Here is a 22,964-nt window from a genome sequence, read left to right on the forward strand (position 1 = left end):
ATCATATCTTCTTTCTTTTTTTTTATCTGGGGAAAATATTTAGATTAAGCTGTAATCTTTCTTGAAATCACACTGAACTGGTAGAATGACATGAATGTCCAGTTAAGCAATCGATTTAGAAAGCTTCTGTTTTGCTCGTATTTTTGGTTATGTTCGATGAAGATTTAGTTTTCTATGTATAGATTAGATGTTTCTAATCTCTGATTAGAGACTGTGGTTTCTCTGCAACCACAGAAAGACGTATTACTGCTATGCTAGGCCCATTGCACATCAATTTGCAAATATCAGTTACAATTAAAGTTAAATGTATTTCCCTTAGCCATAGAAGTAGCTCTCCGCTGTGCCGAAGACTTTCTTCAGCATTTAAATACAAAACATATTTATAATATAACCTATTTGAAGACTTGTTTCAATGTTTGCTAAATCTTTTATACACAGTAAAGTTAGCAAATTACCACAGACATGTACTTTATCTGTTTTGCACACTTATGTTTTATTATTCTCAAGAAACATAACATGAATATCACCTACACCTAAATGTACATCTATTTTCTAGTGAACGGTTCGATTGATTCATTTGGAAAGAAATCCTTAATATGACTCGGTAACAACGAGTCGACTCAGAGAGCGATTCGTTCATTTTGTATTGACCGTGCATGCGCAACATCCCATAGGTTCTGTGCGGGAAACTTGATTAGTTAATTAATCAACTATTAATTAACAATTAATAGTTAATAATACCGAACCTTCCTTACAAACACAAAATAAATGGTTTCAGCCTATGAGAATGTAACGTGACAAAAGACATCGTAATTATGCTGAAATGAACAAAATGACTCGATAAAAGATTCGTTCATTTTGCTGGACGAGATTCAAAGATCCGACTCACTAAAATGATCCGAACTTCCCATTATTACTAGGGATGTTCTTCTCCATCAGAGTGTACACAGAACGTGGTCAAGGCCGCGTTCATCCTGAATGTTGATTGGCTGACAGAAAGAATCTTATTATGAGCTTATGAGTTCAGCTCATTTGCAACCAAAGATGCAAATAACTCAGGATATTACGTTTGAATAACCGATTACTATCATTTACACTAAGTTGGAGTTTATAAGATTTGTATCCCTGTATTATTTATTTTACCTTTAAGTTAAGGGTTTATGATTTATGCAGCCTGATGATTGGCTCTTGCAATGCCACTTCTGTTACATGGACATGTGCCTACCTGACCACATTAGATTTTCGCCGTGTGATTAGCATCAGACTATTTCCAACAATCATTTCAATGTTGCTGACATGGAGAAAGCATTCAGCAAACCTGTTTTGCAAACCTTTCCGTTTTGTTTTTTTTTATGACGACTGCAGACACTTTTTAAAATGTGATCATAGATTAGATGAGTCAGAGTTTGGATGAAAGAACATGATGCATTTCTCCAGTCGATCAAAAGCACCGTTCATAAATCAAACAAAGTCAAAGCCAAATAAACCTATAAGATTTTATTGTGAAATGAAAGTGATTCCCACCTTTCTCACACCTTTGTCAAAACATAACACATCAGTGTAGAAGAAATTCATTTAGTTCATTTAAGGAATCGTACGTTTCACATGCTTACACTTCACGTGTAATAATCAATCATACACCGATCAGGCATAACATTATGAGCACTGACAGGTGTAGTGAAAAACACTGATGATCTCCTCATCATGGCACCTGTTAGTGGGTGGGATATATTAGGCTGATAGAAGCAGGAAAAATGGGCAAGCATAAGGATTTGAGTGACGTTGACAAGGGCCAAATTGTGATGGCTAGAAGAATGAATCAGAGCATCTCCAAAACTGCAGCTCTTGTGGGGTGTTCCCAGTCTGCAGTGGTCAGTATCTATCAAAAGTGGTCCAAGGAAGGAACAGTGGTGAAGCGGCGACAGGGTCATGGGCGTCCAAGGCTTACTGATGCACGTGGGGAGCGAAAGCTGGCCCGTATGATCCGATCCAACAGACGAGCTACTGTTACTCAAACTGCTGAAGAAGTTAATGCTGGTTCTGATAGAAAGGTGTCAGAACACACAGTGGAGGACTGGTCAGGGCTGTTTTAGCAGCAAAAGGGGGACCGACGCCAATATTAAGCAGGTGGTCATAATGTTATGCCTGATCTGTGTACATTGCATTCATATTTTATTAATACTAAGGGTTTACAGAAAGAAATGAGAGCATTCTTATGAACACATACAGATGGCATTTCTGTCAGAACTGCAATTAACTGCAGGAAATTAATCAGCATTTCCTGACCAATCAGATTCAAGAATTCAGTAACGCTCTGGTGTAAATAAACAGATTAAATGGAGCATGCGTTCAGTGCAGAGGAACCTATTCATTGTCTGTTAGGTTGCTTAGCAACCAAAGCTTACTGTTGACGTTCTACATTGCAGCTGTAACACAACTCTGTTTTATTACTTAAATGTAATAGCACACAAATTGACAAATGAACTTAATTATAACTCAAGCTACTTCAGAAATATTATTGTTTCCAGTGTAAAATATTTTAATGTTTGTAGCAACAGTTCCTAAAACATTCGTTTTAACCCCACCCCCCAACTCTCACTTCTCTGCTGCACCACATTTCAACACTGCCACCAACTGCTGCTATTATATAAGTGTATATGTGTTTACAAGAACCCTGTTTGTTTAAAATCCTCTTATTTTTACACAGTGTGCTGTACAATAAACAGAATGTACACTGGTCGGCCCTATTTTGTCTTGCACTCGGTTGCACACGATGCATTTTATGTGGCTAGAACTTGTTACTTTAAGTCCTTAGCTCTGTCTTGCTCTGTGTAGCACCATGATCCTGGAGAAACGTTGTTTCATCTCACTATGTACTTTCTCAGCTATATGGGGTAATGGTAGCTCAAGTGGTTAAGGCTCTGGGTCGTTGACCAGAAGATTGGGGTTCCAGCTCTTTTATGTTTGCGCGTGCTTTTACAGGCATCAGATTAAACATGAAAAGAATTACTGAGCTATAATAGAAGTGTTCTGAAGTCCTGAAAGCATCCGGTTTACCACATATCGCCCACTTCCACTGCATGGTACTTTCAAAAAATGAAGTGCAGGAAACCACGTGTGAACCTGAAAACATAGGTGTGAATCACATGCAATATCATGCAGTGTGCATTGTGCATAGTGCATGACTGGGGGAAAAAAAATCATATTCAGCATTCAAACTACGTTTTCTTTTACATCACTTCCATGTACAACCTTTCATGGAAACGGTATTCCCTGATGGCTGTGGCCTCTTTCAGCAGGATAATGCATCATGCCACAGAGTAAAAATGGTTCAGGAATGGTTTGATGACCACAACAACGGGTTTGAGGTGTTGACTTGGCCTCCAAATTCCCCAGATCAAATTCCCACTCTTTTGACGTCAGTTAGAGAGAGAAAAAAAGCAGCAAATTTACTGTTTTTTCGAAAATTGATCAACAATTTTGTCCAATCAGCTTCGAGAACTCGACAGCGCTGTTGACAAAAATAAAAGCTTCGAGTGTCTTATTGCTTGAATATAATATCGCATAAACGAGCTTCATTATAAATCTCCGAATCACAATTATTTCCAGTGCAAATAAAAAAAACCATTGTGTTGAGCTGATTGACAATAGAAAGTGAAAGTATATGAGCGCTTTCTCTATCCTCCTATTGTTATTGTTTTGTTTGCATAAAAGTCCTCTTCAACTGACACTGCGGAAGTGTTTATGTTTATTTGGTTTATTACTAACCAGGTAGGTCTCGCTAATAAACCCATATGTGTTTACAAGCATCTGTGCTTTACAGTAATTAATTACAATTAATACAAGTCAACAAACATGAACTTTAAATGCAGGAATTTCGCCTCAACGCAATTATTTACCAAATGCGACTGTGCTTCTCCCTGTGCGCCGCCATGTTCAATTACGTTACGCAACCACCATTTTCGAGGGCTTAGGGCTACCTCCAAAAACGCGCACGCACACACTAAAAAGTGTGTCAAAATAATGCCAAAACTTCTCAGAATTGACTAGTAAATTTACTCACACCCAACAAAGAAAGGTTTGGTAATTAAATCCCGTATAGTGAAACTGAGGCTTTTGAAACTTGTTAGACAAAGAGTGCTCCTGTGTAGGGACCACGCAGGTATTTGGGACGCAGCCCAGCTTTTATTTTGGCGCTCCGAATCGCAATGCTTAGTCATGGTGACTTTATCGCTTTCCCTCGCTCTCATCTGGCGCTCGGAGAGCAATGAAAGAATTCAGCCGTGTCATATTGAATAGGAAGCTTTTGTGAGTACAGATTATCCATGAGACTTTTTGCGTGGGTGTGTGTTTGTATAGTGCTTTTATGCATTTATTTTGTCCCATCGTCTTTGGCTGTGTGTGTGTTTGGTAAGGAACCAGATTTGCACCCTGACTCTACAAGAAGGAGCTGAAGACTGCGGGATGTTTTTGTGCAGCGCAAGTGTTTCTCTTGGAGCCTGATTTGTGCCGCTCGTCTAAAAGAAAAAAAAGTGCATGTAACAGTCAGCAGTTAAGAACAGGAATAATTCATGCTTTAAGCTCGTTTACAGACACATTGCACTTGCTTTTCTTTTTTCCAGTTACCGCTCTAGGTTCAGGAGCAGAAAAAAATGAACACTTTGTTCTTTCCCGAGGCTTTTACATCACTTCTTCTTGCTGTGTCAGGATGCTTTTCATTATTTATATATTTTCCTGTTTTGCTGTTGAATTCGTGTTTCTGATCGATCAGGTGCTGCTGATCGATTGATCGTCTAATACTGTCTATTGACAGTAGTTCCGGCTAGAAGTTAAATCACTAGGTTTATATTAATGCGCTCCGTGTCGTTTCTATAGCAATAGTGTACACAGCGTACATAATCTAATCATAATCTAGTCCTAACAATTTGTTTTGGCTTGATGTTTGGTAGGACAATGTTTTCTGTAAGGAGCTGTTTAAGTTCACATTTATGGAAGGAGTCTCTAGTGTCAGTAAAACCCCCCCCACCCCACTAAGTTTTCCACCAAGTGAAAGTCTGCAGTATAAAATACATTGTTGTTTAACATGACCTGCTATAGTTTGCGATGTCGTAACAGTCACTTTACTTTATACCGGTTTGCATCGTACCCCTCGGACGTGAGGAACCCTCAGGGGAGTGCTTTATAAACCCTGGAGCTCTGCAGTATCGTGTGTGTGTGTGTGTGTGTGTGTGTGTTAATATAGTTTATTGATGCAATGATGGTGAAGATTAATATAAAGTGGTTATAGTTCGGCTGTGTGTATGTGTATATATCATATATGCATATTTAATCATACTTAACGTAAAGCTCAACACCTCTTTATTCTCTCTAGACTTGCCCTTTTTAGTGTGCAAGTCAGGGTTAAGAATTTTTTTTTTACTCCTAGTAAACACACTGTGTGTTGTGCATTTACTGTGCTGTAAGTTCATATTTGTGTGCACATAAAGTGTGCTGTTTATACAGATCCTGTGCTGCTTTGGCTTAATGTGGTTTTAAGCTGTTGTAATTCTGTTTATTTTAGCACACGGTGCGCGTAATTATTAATATGCAAAGAGCAAATGTGTAATTGTGGTGTACATAACAGCTATTAATGGCTTTAACCTCGTTACTGTTTTACTTGTTGTACAAAGCGTTCTGTTCTCCTCTTTCCTCCCACTTTTAGTGAAGTCAACACCGTGTCCCGTTGAGTCACTGCTGAAGGCGCTTTGCCAAAACCGTTAACTTGCAACTTTTTTTTTCCCAGAATCACATTTGCTGACTGTGTCTCCTGCTTTCAATCTAGTAAAACACACACACACACACACCAGCAAATCTGTACAAGGGTCATTAGGTTAAGGTCCAGTCCAATCTCAAATGTTCTCCAGTATCAGTTATATAGCAATCCCCCGACTTGCTCTGTAGTATAACTCCAGTTCCTTTTTAAACCCCGTTCTTCCTCAGATCACTTACTCTTGCAGGGTTAGGTGGAATCAGCGACTTGAAAACTCGCAAGATCATCAGGTAACAATACAACAAGCAGTGCAAGTGCATCCTGATACACGCCGCGCTTTAATGATTAATGTGGTGAAAGTTTGCCTTGGCAGTGCTAGTGGAAATGGATATTTGGCTGCATTCAAAATGAATGATGATGGCGGCCAGTGAGTACAGGCCCCTCTGGGAAAACTGTATTGAATTTGTTCATTGTTTCAGTTTATGGTTTAAATTCATGGTTAAGTTAAGGGCTCAAAAATGTCACAGGGACTCGTTTAAGGAAGGTCAGTTTTGCTTACTCTGATTTTGGCACCGTTGTAGCAAAATCACATCCATTAATGCAAAGTTTGATTTAAGCAAGCGACCTTCTCACGTTACACTGTAGGCTATGCGGTACATTGGCTGGTAAAGGCGAGCAAAATAAATGTGCTGTATTTATATGCCTTGTGGGAATGGAGTTTAGTCATCCATCCATCCACTTTCTATACCCGCTTTATTCTTAATTAGGGTCACGGGGATCTGCTGGAGCCTATCCCAGCACACATTGGGCGAAAGGCAGGGGTACACCCTGGACAGGTCACCAGTCCATTACAGGGTCACAAATATAGACAGACAACCACACACACTCACTCCTATGGGCAATTTAGAATCACCAATCAATCTAATGTACATGTTTTTGGACTGTGGGAGGAGACCAGAGTAAACCCACGCAGGCACAGGGAGAACATGCAGACTCCATACAGAAAGGCCCCCGGGATTCGGACCCAGGACCTTCTTGCTGTGAGGCACCACTATGCTGCCCGGAGTTTAATCAGACTTTATATAATGTTTCATAGCCAAAAAGTTCACCAGTTGTGCTCGGTCATTTTCCTTAGCCAGTATTAACACGCTTAAATAGCAAACTAGCTTGCTACATGTCATTACCTTACTTTAACTACAACTTTTTGAGCCTTGTCAGATAACGAAACTTTTATTATGACCCTTCTGTAGAAATAAAAAAAAACCTTATTGAGTCACATGTAATCAAATCGCATTAAAAAGTATTACATGTTATAAATAGGTGGCAAAGTTTGCAGATCATTGTGAAAATATACTTCTTCATGTTCAATATATTGCACAATTGTTTAACTGTTCTTTATCCATGAGAACGAACAAACTAAGAACTTTATTCCTTGCATATGTAGAAGTCATACAAGTTACCATTTTAAAGACTATGTACAATTTTTTCCCCTATAAATAAGTTGCTGTTAGTTCATATTGTGACATAATTTATGACAATATTGATATTGTATCATCACCCAGTCCTACGTATTATAATCAATTTCTTGAATCTATATATCGCTACCAACTTAAATAAATTGAATTAGTCATCCTAGGGTGAAATAAATATCAGTTTACTTTAAAGCCCTGTTCATGCACCCAAAGGTTGTTTTGTGAGACACTCTTAAACCTTCAGTAGGCTACAATTCTATCGACGTCAGAGAAGTCACATGACACAAAGAAACACCGCAGTCACACTGACGGAGCGGCACGAGGTCCTACTTAAAGTCACCTGTCCTAAATAGCAGCTCCGTCTCAGTTTCACTCTCTCACACACACACACACACACACACACACACTAAAGTAAACATGCAGTCTGTTCGTAAGAGAGAGATCTGTGGAGATTTACTTCCATGTGGGTTTGACTTGACCTTATGCAGCTATGTTTGGCTTTGGTAACATGATTGTGGCGCGAAATGTGTGGACGTAAATATCGCTGGGAATGTTCATGCTGACTTGATGTTAAAGTGTGCGTTTCTTTTTGTCCCTTAGGTATTCAAGCAAGCAGTAGATGAAGATCAACCTTTCAGTGCTGTGGTGATCAGCGGTGCTTTACCTTGAAGAGGATGACTGCGCAGACTAAATAACTTTTTTTCCATGCTGACTTGAACGTGACTCGGCCTGGTTTTATCACCGGAGTGAGAAAATCTTTACGAGGCAATGAGCTTTTAACAAGCCTTCTTTACAAGCCTTTAGAAATAAGGCTTGTTAGCAGATTCTGACCTGACAGTCTTTTATTTGAAATGGCGTTTTAGAAAGCCGCTGTTGATACAGTCCCAGTCTAGAAGGATCTAAAATGTATGCCTCCTAAGCTGATTCCTGTTCACCTACAAATTGCCATTCCTGTTACTCCAGCTCTCAGAGTTTCTGCTGTTGCTGCCAGTACTGTGTTTGCAACACCTCAAGTCACAAACACAGATTCCTTCCTACTGAGATCATTTACAGTTTCTTTTTCCTGGTCAATGGGCCTCCTGTAACAGGATGACGTTTATATTTAGCAGGAGGACGTAAGCCGATCACAGACTTTCTAATAAAGGCGTGTTTTGTTTCCAGAAACTCCAAAATGGATTATAAATTGCATGTTGACATGGAGGTGATTCACAGACTGAAGTTTGTGCCTGATAGTGCGTATAGCACGCCGTAAATTAAAGTGGACATTTCAGTTTAAGTAAGACCGAGAAAGCCAGTGCACTATAAAGGAATTGTGTTTTCCTAATGTTGTTTGCAACTTACCCAAAAGAAAGATAACTTGGCCAGGACATTGTAAACCCTGATTCTTGGTTGCTCTGCACGTGTCTCGCACTGGCGAGTGAAGATGAAGGCGCCGGGCCGCGGGCGCAGCTGAGCATGTACGCGGCGTCAGGGATGACGGAGTGCAAGGCCGAGGTGACGCCATCAACGCGCAATGGCCACCGCGTGTTCAGCTACACGCTCGAGAGCCACACGGCCGCTGCCTTCACCATCATGAACGAGCTGCGGCTTGAGAGGCAACTCTGTGATGTCACACTGCGAGTAAAATACAACGACCTGGATGCAGTGGACTTTGTGGCACATAAGGTGGTGCTGGCATCCTCCTCACCTGTCTTTCGTGCCATGTTCACCAACGGTCTGAAGGAGTGCGGCATGGAGGTGGTGCCCATCGAGGGGATCCACCCACGGGTGAGTAAATGACTGGTGCCTTCTTAGGATTATTGCCATGTGTATTCCAGTTGGTCAGTTCCTTTACAACTGCATCATTTTAGTCACTCACATGATTTTGTATGCAGATGCATTTGAATATTAAAAAACATACAGTAATATACTGCTACAGATGGAACGAATATTTGCTGCAGAGCTACACCATGTGCAGAAAATCCTCTTGTTCATCTTACAATAGGACCTAAAAAGGTTTGGTCAAGTTCCAAAAATGTTTGTTTCCCTCTCAAACCCCATAAAATGTTTTGGTTCCTTCTCTGACCCTTTAAATATTTGACAAATAAATTGACAAGTATCATTAAAACTGTGGTCAACATCTTGACCCCAGGTGAGGATTTCACCTATGCGTTATAGTTGAGTTCCGAAAGCAGACACACTGATGGTACAAAACAAAAGGAAGTAAAACACTGATGGAACTAGACGATATAACATACAAGTGCTCAATACACACACACACGTTAACAAGACACGCAAAGCAGTTATGCAGAGTTCTATTTCCTCTTTGACTGCGCATCATACATTCATACTAGCAAGCCAGCTTCAAGTCGCTTGAAGTTTGCCGCTGGTAGGAGTGTAGTGACCACTACTGTTGTCCCATGTCTTTGCTCTTTTAACCAGTTGGTTAAACACAAGTTATATAATGCACTAATCGGTGTGAAAATTGGTTGCTTGATTTGCATGTTACATGCTAGGCCTTTGTATATCACTGACCATTGGCTGATTAGAAAAGACAGGCAAACTGTACAATTTATCAAAGGCACCAACAAACCAGCTTTGCTTCCATTTTGGTGAAGTTGCATTGTTTCCATGTCCTATCTCATTTGCATAAATTTGAGAAAATCTCAGGTTAAGTGTTGTGCTGTCGCCGCCATCTCTGAAATTATGGCTGTGGTGTGTGTGTGTGTATAGAATATAAGCTGTTGTGTGATGTTGGCTAGTGGGAATGCAGGGTAAGTGTAGACTCTACACTCACTCTTGGCTATCTGGAATGTTCAGTGATTAAGGCTTTGGGGCTAATGATCAGAAGGTTGTGAGTTCCTCCATTGGGTCCTCAAGCAAGAACAATCGACTGCTCGTTTTTATTCTTTTGGTTCACTGGCACTGAATAGCAGCATGAATATGGCATTTAGCTGAAAGGATAACTTCTCAATATAACACCTCCCTGAAGAAAAATCTTGTGATGTGAAATTTATGTCTCGTTCCTTTTCCTTTGTAGGTTTACTAGCAAGCTGCATTTATTATATTATCAGATTTATCACTAGTTCATTTACAGTTGAGGTTTTTTTTTTTTTTCCCCATTACCTTACTTTACTTTCTAAATATGATTTACATTCTCCAGTTATCATTCCCTAGAGCCTGGGATTAAGAAAAAAGGCAGAGTAGCTTTGTAAGCTTTGTTAGATTGATTGACCTCTTAAAACTGAAAATGCATTCTACTTTCCCACTCATGAGCTAAGCATCATACTGTCTTGTATAACCTTTTCCTCCAAGATGACTAAAGACTGTGGTTCACATTGTTCTTAAAGACTGATTATCACTTGACACACTCATTACACACCTGTGGTTTGGTGTCCTCACCATGGCCAGTGATATCCAAGCACTAGTCATGATTCTCTAAAGATTAGATCTAATCTCGGTCTGTGAGAGATGCCTCATGCTGATCTGCCATGATGTGTCCGAGGAACTGTGGACTGTGGCAAATGATTACAAAGAGGTGTCAATAAGGATGTCGATTTCAGTATTTTGTTTTTGTCTGTTCGGTTGATTACTCTAGACTTTGTACCACTATCACAGGTCTGTACTTTCAGGATTACAGGATTGGTTCATCTTACCCAACGTGTCGCTTTGCTGCTTTAGTTTTGCACTAAAGGTTTACGCTAGGTTTACGCTAAATAATTTGCAGCATTGTAGAAGAATTCTGTGGTCATGAGTTGAGGTCAGCAGTCTTAGAACACATGATATGACATGCACACTGAGAATTTTTTGCTCAAAGTGTGGCCACTGCTATGGAATTCATTTCGATTGTAGGAAAAATCCAAACTCGCAGGATAGCCACAAAGTATACGTTTTTGACCATTCCTCTAGAAGCAGATTTGTGAGGTCAGGCACTGATGTTGGACGTGAAGGCCTGGCTCTCAGTCTCTGCACTAATTCATCCCGAAGGTGTTCTGTCAGGTTGAGGTCAGAAAGGGGCCATCTTCAAACTGTTCCCACAAAGTTAGGAGCATGAAATTGTCCAAAATGTCTTGGTAAGCTGAAGCATTAAGAGTTCCTTTCAGTGGAACTAAAGGGACGAGTCCAACTCCTGAAAAAACAACACCTGAATTCAATGATTTGGAGGAGTGTCCCAAAATGTTTGGTAATATAAGTGTACATCAGTCTTAAAACTCTGTGTGGAGGAAATAGGTCTTGCATAGAGGTAGGTCATGCATAGCCCCATTTTCTCCCCGAGGCCAGGTCATGCTATCTAATAACGTAAGCCAAAAAAAAGGTAGTTATTTTCATAAAATACAGGTCTATCTATAGCTGGAGGCATCTGACATCTGTCACAAATTGCTATAAAATTCTGGAAAGATTTTATTGGGATCCTTGCTCCCAGTGTGGCAGCATCTTAAAAGACCGATGAAAATTGGTTAATATTGCAAAATCAACATCTTGGACCGAAGCACACATTTTCATTAGTGCTCTTTGGGGTTACTGCACAAGATGAGACGAAGTTTATTAAATTCACCACACAGGCACACAGCAGGCTATCGCAGGCTACCAGCTAAGAGGCTAAGTATATACCCAGCAGATGGAATTGTACCTGAAAGCTATGCAGATGATGGTATAGGACTGGCTTTGGTATTGAATTTTTTTTTTTTATTTAAAACGTCTTTGAATCATGAAAATTAGGATTTTTTGTTTAAAAAAAACTTTCATTGAAAGTTACTTTTAAAAGATGACCACAGACGTCTGGACTGCGCGACTACATTTGTGAAATTAACACAGATTTATTTTTCAAACAAATCCCTTCGGTTTACCGTTCCCCATCGTGCCGTGTCAAATATATTAAATAAGAAGAATTTCTAGATTAATTAAATAAAAAAGTTAGAGGAATACTTTGATTAAAACACAATGATGCAAAGATAATAGGGTGCCCATATATTTGTGCAATACTTTTGAAGAACTTGTTCCTTTAAGATTAGATAAGAGGAGAATGTTGCTTAAATCCTTAAGAGTGGTAGAACAGGTGACACTTTGCTTGTGCGTCATACTTGTTAAAACAATTTACAGTAACATAAATGGGAGGTAATAAAAATGTATTACCGTATAAACCATTTAAGCTTTAGTGCTAACATCTGCTTTATTTCATTTCAAGAAGCTGGTGCTCTCTGATAGTTTAGCGCACTTTTCCGTGCACTTTCCTGCAATATCAAAGCATAATACCATATGATATACCATACCATATGATCAACTATCACTAACAAATTTGGTTCTTTGCCAATTTCCACCCACTAACCAGCTCTCCCTATGACATGTCATCTATAAACATATGCCTAAAGTCCACTGTAGCTGAGATTGACAGGGAAGATGGTCACTGATAGCTAGACTTCACTCATTAACATCATCCTGCTAAACGTGCAACATCGTGTGATTTGTATCAACAGGTAATGGGCCGCCTGATAGAGTTCGCCTACACGGCAAGCATCTCGGTCGGAGAGAAGTGCGTCATCCACGTGATGAACGGAGCGGTGATGTATCAGATCGACAGCGTGGTGAAGGCCTGCTGTGATTTCCTGGTGCAGCAGCTGGACCCGAGCAACGCCATCGGCATCGCTAACTTCGCAGAGCAGATTGGCTGCACCGAGCTGCACCAGAAAGCCCGCGAGTACATCTACATGAACTTCAGCCAGGTCAGACTCTCATGTGATACAGATCATTCAGTGTGTACAGTCATATGATTTGAGGAATTGTGGGATGCATAAACTCTATACGCTAGTCTTATAGTTCTTAGATAATAATGAGGCATGATTTTAAAGGAATATCATCATCAACGATTAGGTGGTGTAATATAACCTGAAGAAAAGGCAAAGATACTGTGACCACTCTGTAGTTTTATTTTTCTTATACCACAGCAATTTTTGCACACTAAATGACAGCCTGTACATTTTATCCACTTATAATTTTCAATAATAACTTATAATAAACAAGTTAATTTTCCCGGCAGGTATAGCCATATAGTTGTTTCCTCTTTTAGTAAGACAAAGAAATCCAGCTTGTTTTGTTACACAGAAAGCACAACGCCTTTATCTTGAGAACTTTCCCATGGCGGAAAACGTACAGCTTTATGTCTGACCATTACAAGACCCAGAAACTGGAGACTCCTTCCATAAATATGAAAGAAACTTCTCCTTACAGAAAGCCACTGTACCAATGATTACACTCTTTTTCAAAATCAGTTTATGTCGAGCGTCAGCCATTCATGTCCGTGGTAAACATTAAAAAATGTAAAAATGTTGACATATTAGAATGAAAGCATTAGTGTAAAGTGATTTGTCTCTCAACTACGTTACTGTCAGAGGTAAATCCTCAAAATCATTCTGACCAATCAAAATCCAGAATTCAATATCACTGAGGTAGATCATTTTATTAAGTCAGAGTTTATGTGCTGAAGATCAGAGTGTGCATCACCTTGTGGTGAAGACAGATGAGTTATTGTCTAGGAATTCAGTGAATGTGGTGGAGGTATATACACACACGAGTATGCGAGTGTGTGATTAGAGGTAGTCATACCTGTAGTGTTGCATTGTACAAGTTCCTGGAAATGCTGCCTGCTGGATGAAGGTGTGTCCAGTGAAGCCATTTACTTGAAGTCACATGACACACAAAAAGTAAAATAAAATAAAATAAAATCAAGGCTTTTCAGGGTTTTTTGTTTGTTTTGTTTTGGGGTTTTTTTTGTTTGTTTTTGGACTTTTTTTTGGAAGAAACTGTGGTGAAACCAAACAAAAATAGACATTTATTCATTGAAAAGGGAAAAAATTAGTTTCTGATGGAGGTTAGTTTCACTTCAGTGAAAATGAAAACGTTGGAGCTGTTTAGTATTATGTATGTTCACATGAAACTTTTGCCTCACTGTTCTCTTCCGTAGTACATCGCTGGAAAAAATTGACTATCATCGTTTTTTTTTACATTTATTATAAAAATAGACAACATGCACTGAATGATATATTATTTTGTAATGAACTGCACATAAGATTCGAACGTGGTACTCATTCCCTTGTTTTTTCCCTCTGCTCCATCAGGTTGCGACGCAGGAGGAGTTCTTCAATCTCTCTCCCTGTCAGCTGGTAACGCTGATCAGCCGTGATGAGCTGAATGTACGCTGCGAGTCCGAGGTATACCATGCGTGCGTGGCGTGGGTGCAGTACGAGCGTGACGAGCGGAGACCCTACGTGCAGGCGCTGCTACAGGCCGTGAGATGCCACTCTCTTCCGCCGCACTTCCTTCAGCGCCAACTCGAGCACTTTGAGTGGGATGCGCAAAGTAAGGACTATCTAGCACAGATCTTTCAGGACCTCACGCTGCACAAGCCCACCAAGGCAGCGGCATGCCGCACGCCCAAGGTACCGCAGCTTATCTACACGGCGGGCGGCTATTTCCGCCAGTCGCTCTGCTACCTCGAGGCGTTTAACCCAACCACTGGCGCCTGGCTGCGTTTGGCAGATCTGCAGGTGCCTCGCAGTGGCCTGGCGGCGTGTGTGATCAGCGGGCTCTTCTATGCCGTCGGAGGAAGGAACAACGCACCTGATGGCAACATGGACTCCAATACGCTGGACTGCTACAACCCTATGAACAACTGCTGGCTCCCGTGCGCCCCGATGAGCGTACCCCGGAACAGAATTGGCGTTGGGGTCATCGATGGCATGATCTACGCCGTCGGGGGCTCACATGGATGCATCCATCATAACAGTGTAGAGAGGTGAGGACCGTGGTTAAAGAGTTAATAACTGTGTACTGTGAAAGAAGGTCATCTTGACCAACATTTATGATCTTAGGAGTGAGGAATTACTTCTAGGAAAGAGAGTAGATATAGACTTTAATATCCATCTCTGTCAGTTTCTGAACCAAGCACTGAGAACCTGGATTGTTTTCAGTCCCGGAGTAAAAACCAAGCGCTGATGTGTCTGATACACTTGCAGCACTGCACATTATGGTTAACCTTAGTGTTTGATTTTTGGCCCCATGGCATTATGGGAGACATTTGAAAACTACATTTCAGCAAAAGCAGCAGGCAGAGTAGGCAGTTCACCGAAGAGGAAAGCATGTGGGACGTTAAAGCCAGACATTTGCTTGAGATAGCTGTCACTATCTTGTGTTGTGCTTTACACAGACAGTATTTACATAAACCTTGAACTGAACTAACAGCCTCGGTTTAGTCATTTCATAGCAAATGGAGCGAGACTATTGTTTTTAAGTTTATAAAAAATGGAGGAGTTGCTTATTATTAAGAAGCAGTCACATCAGACTTTGTTTACTGTTTCTTGGTGCGCTTTCTCTTTTACTCTCTGCCTTCTAGGATGTTCTTTCTAGCATTGGTGGCGTGTCTGCTCTTACAACACCGCTGTACTTTTTCAGTTATACGTCACTGCTAAAAATGAGCCACCAGCAAAATCATTTCTGTTCAGTGCTGGGTCTGGGAATGTCCCATTTCACTGATGGACAAGGTGGAGATGATGTACACTCAGGAAAAATCATACCTTCAGTTGATAAAGTTTTTCATGTATTTTGAGTGAAAGAGAGAGGTTTACCATAAGCATTCACTCACCTGATGAAATTCTCTCTCTCTCGCTCTCTCTTTCTCTTTCTCTCTTTCTCTCTCTCTTTCTCAGATATATATGATTGAAACAACTGTCTCTCTTTCTCTCTCTCTCTCTCTCTCTCTCTCTCCCTCTCACTCTGGTCACAACATACCTTTTTTCACTATGTGTCATCCACAGATCTGTGAAGAGGAAGTGAGTTTTATAAGTCCAGTGATGGGCCTCTAATAATGAAACAGCCAATTTTTTTTTAAAAGAATAAGGAAGAGAAACTAGTCATGATTAGGAATTTGCTCTCCTATCAAAGCATCTGTCTGTCACTGCAGTGTAGTTCCTAATACCATTTACATGTGTCGTTCCTTACAGTTCCCTATACATCATAACACAATTGCATGTAAAAGCGATTACACTACGTGGTTTGTTAATCTATTAAACACATCTTTATGAAGGAAACGTTCCACTGTTTCGAGAATCACGTGATGCACATTCATCCTGGCTAAAAAGGAAGTGTCCTCAATCCACTGACAAAGAGAATGGAAACAAAGCGCTGTACTTAAATATTCCCCCCCTTGAACTTTCCCACATTTTGTAGTATACAGCTTATTCAGTTAATTTTGGTCTTGTGGTTGATTGCTTCACTAATACACCATTCACTGTTATATTTTAGGTTTATGGTTTGACTTGTAGGATGTGGAACTATTATAATATAGACATATTCTTGATTATTTGTGTAGATCCTGATTAAGTCGATGTAAATGCCAGGATGAAAGACTGACCCCTAATTCCTGGAACTGAGGAAAAGGTCAAGGGGGGGTGAATACTTAAGCAGGGCTCGATATTTTCAAGCACTTTGTCTTTGTTGGAGTTCTGCTGATTGGAGTTCTGTTGTGTGTGTGTTCTCATGCATATGTCTTCCTTGCAGGTACGACCCGGAAAGAGACTCATGGCAACTGGTGGCCCCCATGCTGACCCGGCGAATAGGGGTGGGCGTGGCTGTCATTAACCGCCTCCTCTACGCGGTGGGTGGGTTTGATGGAACGCATCGTCTGAGCTCAGTGGAGTGTTACAACCCTGAGAGAGACGAATGGAGGAGCACGGCACCCATGAACACTGTCCGCAGCGGAGCAGGTGAGTCCATGCTGGACTGCTGGACCCCTTGAGCAGTTATTGGTTTAGGAGACTTCGTTTCCTGGAACAGCGCACCCTTTCCATATGTTATTCCTAAAAATATTGACTCCTGTTTATTGAAATATTCAGCTGTCCATAGTGACACAACTGAGTTCTGCTTGTTTACCATAAGCAGAAAGTTTAACTTGCTATGCACTTCCTGACCTTCCTTTGTTTTCATTTCAATAACCATGACTCTTCTAATTCAATCATTGACAATATCTTTCTGCATAGTCATGATTCGTCTGCATCAAGCCTGTATTTCCCCAATCACAGTAACAATTCTAGATAGTCTAGGAGTCATTGGAGGTCAGAAATAAACGAGGAAGTTGTCCATTAATTTTATTCCTGCACTGTGTGTTAGGTAATACTCTGTTTTGTAGAGCAGAGTCATTCACTGTAATTGCTTTCCTCAGGTGTGTGTGCATTGAGTAACCACATCTATGTAATGGGAGGCTATGACGGCACCAATCAGCTGAACACTGTGGAGCGCTATGACGTGGAGACGGACAGCTGGACCTTCATCTCATCAATGAGACACCGGCGCAGCGCGCTGGGCGTCACTACCCACCAAGGACGCATCTATGCTCTCGGTATGGGGAAATATCTGCTCATATTTCTACCTTCCTTATTAGATGATTAGCTGAAGAACTCATCAGCTCTTAGATCCTATCCTCATGCATACAGACCGCTTTTGTTCAGTTTGACCAGGAAGTTGCCTTATATTTTCAACTGAACAATATAATATTTAAGAGTAAGCTAGACCAACATATTTGGCCCTTGAATTAATTATAGAACTACAAACATCCCCTTCTGGATTTTATTTATTCATTTAGCTTGATGGTGATCTTGGCTCCTGGTTCTAATTGTACAGTATCTGGGTTAGACTCATGTTAGAGGACTTGCGAGTAAACCTCAAGAAGTTCTTGATGGAGATGTAAGCTTAACACTAGCGTTAGGTAGACCTGGCAACCTTGAAGTTTGACTAAGGAGATAAAATAAAGGATTAAGGAGCACTCCAATGAAGTAAATGTAAGGCTAATCATTTAAATGGTAATGATAATTAAAAAGAGACTGAAAGATTTCTTTTCTCCTCCGCATGTTGCAGTAGAACTGGAGTACACATATCCAGGGTTGTACTGTAATTATCAAGCTCTTTGTGGGGAAAACTTCGGTCAAGTAGAGAATGTCAACTTTTCTATTTTGCAGCATGTAAATTGTCGTCTGCATCTAAAAAAAGACACTCCTCTCCTACCCCCACCCCCTCTTTAATTGAATTTACACATTTGGATGAGAATCGATGCCGTTGGATGAGTAAATCTGACTTGAACTCCACCCGTGTTTATGCAGGGATTTCTGTTACTCGCCAAAACCAACAAGAGCCTCCATCACCATCCGTCTCTTCTTTTTAATCCAGATCCATCAGTACATATTAGTCACCAGGGTTTGTTCCAAGTCTTGTTTTTGCACATCTCACCATTTAAGGATCTCAAACAGGACTTCAGGTACTACAGGTTTGGCTACACAAAAATGACTCTATTAGCCCACCGTATATCGGTCTCATGAAGGCCTTGCTAATTACCCTGAGAAGAAGAATCGGGTGTCTTAAATGACATAATGCCTAAGGGCTTGAGTATGACCTGAAGCAGCAGTTCTTCAACATAAAAAAATGTACTTTATGAACGCCCTCTGGAGACCGGGAGGTGACACTGCTGTCATTTAGTTCAGATGATATTTATGAGTTTGGGGGTTTGGTTTCAGCCAAAAAAAAGTTGCTAGTGTGCAGGCCAGGAAAACATTTCCTTATGGTACTCTTTGGCAAATGGATCTGGCACAAGTGTGTGTTTATAGTTGTGTAATGTTGATCACAGGCTACTTTCTGGCTAGGGGTCAGACCGCACTGATGTGTTACACAACCTTTTTATATGACACTCTATAGTAACCATTAATCCACTTGTATGGTGGACGATTTACATAATCTATGCCTAGGATAAAGAATTATGAAGGTGAGTTGATATTTAGCAAAGATGGACATATAACCTTGATATGGAGACAAGCATTTATGGGAGAGTAAGTTTTTACAGCTTCTAGATCTTTTTAACAGTTTTATTAACTTCAAGATGGGGGGATAAAAAGAGAGGCTGGTGAAGGAACTACTGTTTATAGCCGTTATAAAGTGATCACTTGAACTCATCTTGCCGTTTTACAAGAGTAAATGTATAAACGATTAAGAAAAGGAATCATTCCAATAGTATAAGAGGAATAAATCACAGTGGGATGTGTATTCATAATAAAATAATCCACTCGGTAGTGGTAACAGTGACTCAGTGACACTGCATTAGGCCCCATTTTGGATTATTTTCCTATAACAACACAACCCAAGTGTTTAGCTCCTTATTTTAAACAGTTGTTGCAATCATACAGGGAAAATGTCAATCAATACTCTGGTGTTGGTAAGTACAAAAAGATTTATTAGCATTGACTGTGTGGACTGGGTTTCCATGGACTAGGTAATCTTTAGAGGTAAGAGTTTTATGTAAGAGATGTAACAGTCCTCTGCTTTATTTCCAACAGGAGGATATGATGGAAACACCTTTTTGGACAGTGTGGAGTGCTACGACCCTGAAACGGACACATGGGCCGAGGTCACAAGGATGACCTCCGGGCGGAGCGGGGTCGGTGTCGCAGTGACCATGGAGCCGTGCCAAAAAGATTGCCAGAAAGACTGCCAGAAAGATTGTCAGAAAGAGTGTCAGAAATTCTAGTGCCTCCTATATTTTCCTGCTCTTTTTTCCTTTCATATTTCTATTCCTTTCTCTTTCGGCCAGGATGATCAGTGATTACAATTCTGGTGCTTCGACAACATTTATCAGTCTTCTATGAATCAGAGCAAACGGGTCTCTGGACATCTACAGGGTTCACACAAAGCCGTGACTTAAGAGAGAGACGCAAATAGACCAGGAGATGCTTCCAGACAGGACTGGTTAATTTTTTTGTTGTTGTTGTTGTTGTTGCTGGTTTTGTAGCCAAAATACAGGCATCGGGATCATTAATGTGAATCAGCGCCTGTGTCTCCTGTTTGTATTACTGACCAGCCTTGTCTATCTAAACCAAACTGACTAAAGCTGAACATTTTATTTTTTTTTCCTGAAGCAGAAGTTGCAGCTCAGCAACGTGGACCATGGATGTCAACATCTTAAAGTGCCATTATTATATCTCACAACACGTTCGAGTATCCTTCTGTCTGAACCGGGCTTCATAGAACCGTCACGACGGGCCGAAGGCTCCGGAGAGGCAGGGAACCGCAGCTGTGGGTTGGTTTAGAGAAAACAAGCTTCCATTTACTCTAAATCTATTTGATCAGCCAAAACATGGGTCATGTTTCCTGATGTTTGCTTCTTTAGTTTTGCACCAGAGCTTAATGGTTCTAAGAAGTAAGAAAAGTATCTCAAAATCAATCCGATTTCATGAATACTAGTCTATGGGAATACACCCAGACTTTAATCTAGAGCTGTGCACTGGGGACCAAAATTCTGTGTTTTTGCTCTGTCAAATGTTCAGGAAAAGGCTGTGAAATGTCCTACATTAGATGAACAAAATATTTGGTCTCATCTCATTGCTCAGTGTACCACAGTTTAAAAAGATATTTAAAGATCATTATATTTTGGGAAACGGACCTAAGGATCCAGAACAGGACTCTTCCTCTGTCTGGAGGTTATATGGATGATAATATATTTCCATTATGAAGTGTGCTCCATCCCTGTTATTTTTGCAAACGTATTTGCTTCAAACTGACATCGCGTATCTTCCAGCTTACATATGAAGCAGATATTTTCATGTCATGTGTTATGTGAGGTTTGTAACTCCAGTGCAAAACGTGATTCAGACATCAAACATGTTTCAGCTGATTGAGTACATTTTGGGGAAATTTTTTCTAAAGCCTATTTTTCTGGTTCGATCTGTTAGGTTAGTATGACAGATTCAGGCATATTGAAGCAGGGGAAATGCTTGATTCAACTCATTTGGTTAATTATCCATGTCTGTTGTAAGACTCCCAATTCGTCGTGTATTAGCCGATTGCTCATTTCATGAACTTATTCACTCAGGGTGTTTTCTTTGGGTGCGATACGCCGCCTTTGTGATTAACCAGTGAGTCGAATCAGCTTACACAAGGTGTTAATGTTAATGCTGGGATCCACGGATGCATAACCCTGGTTTTTTGATTCAGTTTAGTGTTTTCTCTGCCGAAGTCACTTTGTTAATTTCTAAACCCCATTCATGTTTGTGTGTTTGTCCAGATGTTTGTCTAAATAGCGTCTCATTTTAAAAGTGTTTCAGGGTCCAGTCTGGACCTGAGGAAAAACAGTATCTAAAATCCAAGAGCACAAATGAAAGAAGACTGATATTTGAAATGAAGGTTTTTGGAAAGTAATGGAAAAGAACGTGGGTTCTGACCGTCAGTCGATGCTGGATGCAGCATTACCTGATGGGAAAGAAAAGTGCCATTTGAGGCCAACATTATAGTCAGGACAGACGTCTTGCGTGAGTGGACAGAAAAATCTGATTAATGTATTTGTTACAGTATTTTAGGCTACGTTTTCCAAGATTTTAGAAACTTCTTGGAGTTTTGTACAGGGTCTGGATATCTCTTTTATTTATTTTGAATTAAATGTTTTATTCCCCCCCCCTTCGTGCTTGATCCTTACATTCTACTTTGGAATAAATGACCGATCCCCCCTTTTGTATTCGTTGCATACTGAGCATGAGCCGTATTTCGAGACGCGACGGCAACTTGTGACTTCTCTTTTTCTAAGTCTGTCTGTTGAAAAGAAAAAAAAAAGGAAGTAGTTTTTGCTTTAACAGTTTATTACTAACATTGAGAGATAATTTAAAGACTGCTTTGTACATTTTACAGCAATCAATGTATTGTACATTGTGTATTAAAGATCTGTTTATTGTACTTCATTGTGTCCTTGATGCTGAGTTATTTACGTGAATTAGATAAGTCTCAACTTCCTCATGAATGAAATTGAAAAATTTGGTTACAAACAAAGCACAAATAGTCATCCTTGGTTAGAAGGGACTACATCGGAGAGAGATGACTCTTTCTCACTCTCTGTCTCCCCCACAAACCACCGTGACACTAGCCAGTTGTGTATGTGAGCTCATGTATGCGGAAGGATACATGGCTACTGTTTTACATGGCCCTGTGCCACATTAGCAGCAGTTAAAGATGGTTGTCTAGCTTTACATGCCTCAAAGGAAGTATGTGTTGGCCTACACTCCCCCTCCTTGTCAGTTGCTGTATGATAAGGAGTGCTAATTTATAGGTGGCATTTGGCAGGTGATCAAATTAGGAATATAATGGAGAGCTTCATCGCTTGTTTATATCTCTGGTTAGGCGTGTATCCACACTGTTGAAGCCCACTGAAAACTGAGAAATTTAACCACTATACTAAAAAACAAACAAAAATAAATACAGACTCATGAGCACTATTTCATATTACATATTATATAAGATACATCCAGCAAAATATATAGCCAAATACACTGATCAGCCAACACATTATGACCACCTGCCTAATATTGTGGTGTTCCCCTTTTGCTGCCAAAACAGCCCTGACCTATTGAGACATGGACTCCACTAGATCCCTGAAGGTGTGCTGGGGTATCTGACACTAAGATGTTAGCATCAGATCCTTTAAGTCCTGAAAGTTGTGAAATGTGGCCTCCATGGATTGGACTTGCTCGTCCAGTACATCCCACAGAGGCTGGATTGGATTGAGATCTGGGGAATTTGGAGGCCAAGTCAACACGTCAACCTGGTTGTTGTGGTCATCAAACCATTCCTGAACCATTTTTGCTTTGTGGCATGATGCATTATCCTGCTGAAAGAGGCCAGAGCCATCAGGGAATACCGTTTCCATAAAAGGGTGTACATGGTCTATAACAATGTTTAGGTAGGTGGTA

General features: G+C 40.4%; 1 protein-coding gene across 2 annotated transcripts; it reads left to right on the forward strand.

Annotated features, from left to right (window-relative positions):
- The first annotated feature begins 4,155 nt into the window (after positions 1 to 4,155).
- On the forward strand, positions 4,156 to 21,954 carry keap1b (kelch-like ECH-associated protein 1b). 2 transcript variants are annotated; one of them, XM_058402858.1, is made up of 7 exons: positions 4,156 to 4,308; positions 7,822 to 8,988; positions 12,675 to 12,920; positions 14,313 to 14,989; positions 16,750 to 16,955; positions 17,411 to 17,587; positions 19,569 to 21,954. In XM_058402858.1, exons 2-7 carry the CDS (start codon positions 8,677 to 8,679, stop codon positions 19,757 to 19,759), a joined length of 1,809 nt encoding a protein of 602 aa, XP_058258841.1. In that variant the 5' UTR covers positions 4,156 to 4,308; positions 7,822 to 8,676; the 3' UTR covers positions 19,760 to 21,954. The 2 variants fall into 2 exon arrangements, with proteins under 2 accessions (XP_058258841.1, XP_058258842.1); XM_058402859.1 differs by lacking the exon at positions 4,156 to 4,308 and adding an exon at positions 5,244 to 6,039.
- The last annotated feature ends 1,010 nt before the right edge of the window (positions 21,955 to 22,964 follow it).

This window comes from Hemibagrus wyckioides, linkage group LG11 (assembly GCF_019097595.1).
Source record: "Hemibagrus wyckioides isolate EC202008001 linkage group LG11, SWU_Hwy_1.0, whole genome shotgun sequence".
Classification (NCBI taxonomy): domain Eukaryota; kingdom Metazoa; phylum Chordata; class Actinopteri; order Siluriformes; family Bagridae; genus Hemibagrus; species Hemibagrus wyckioides.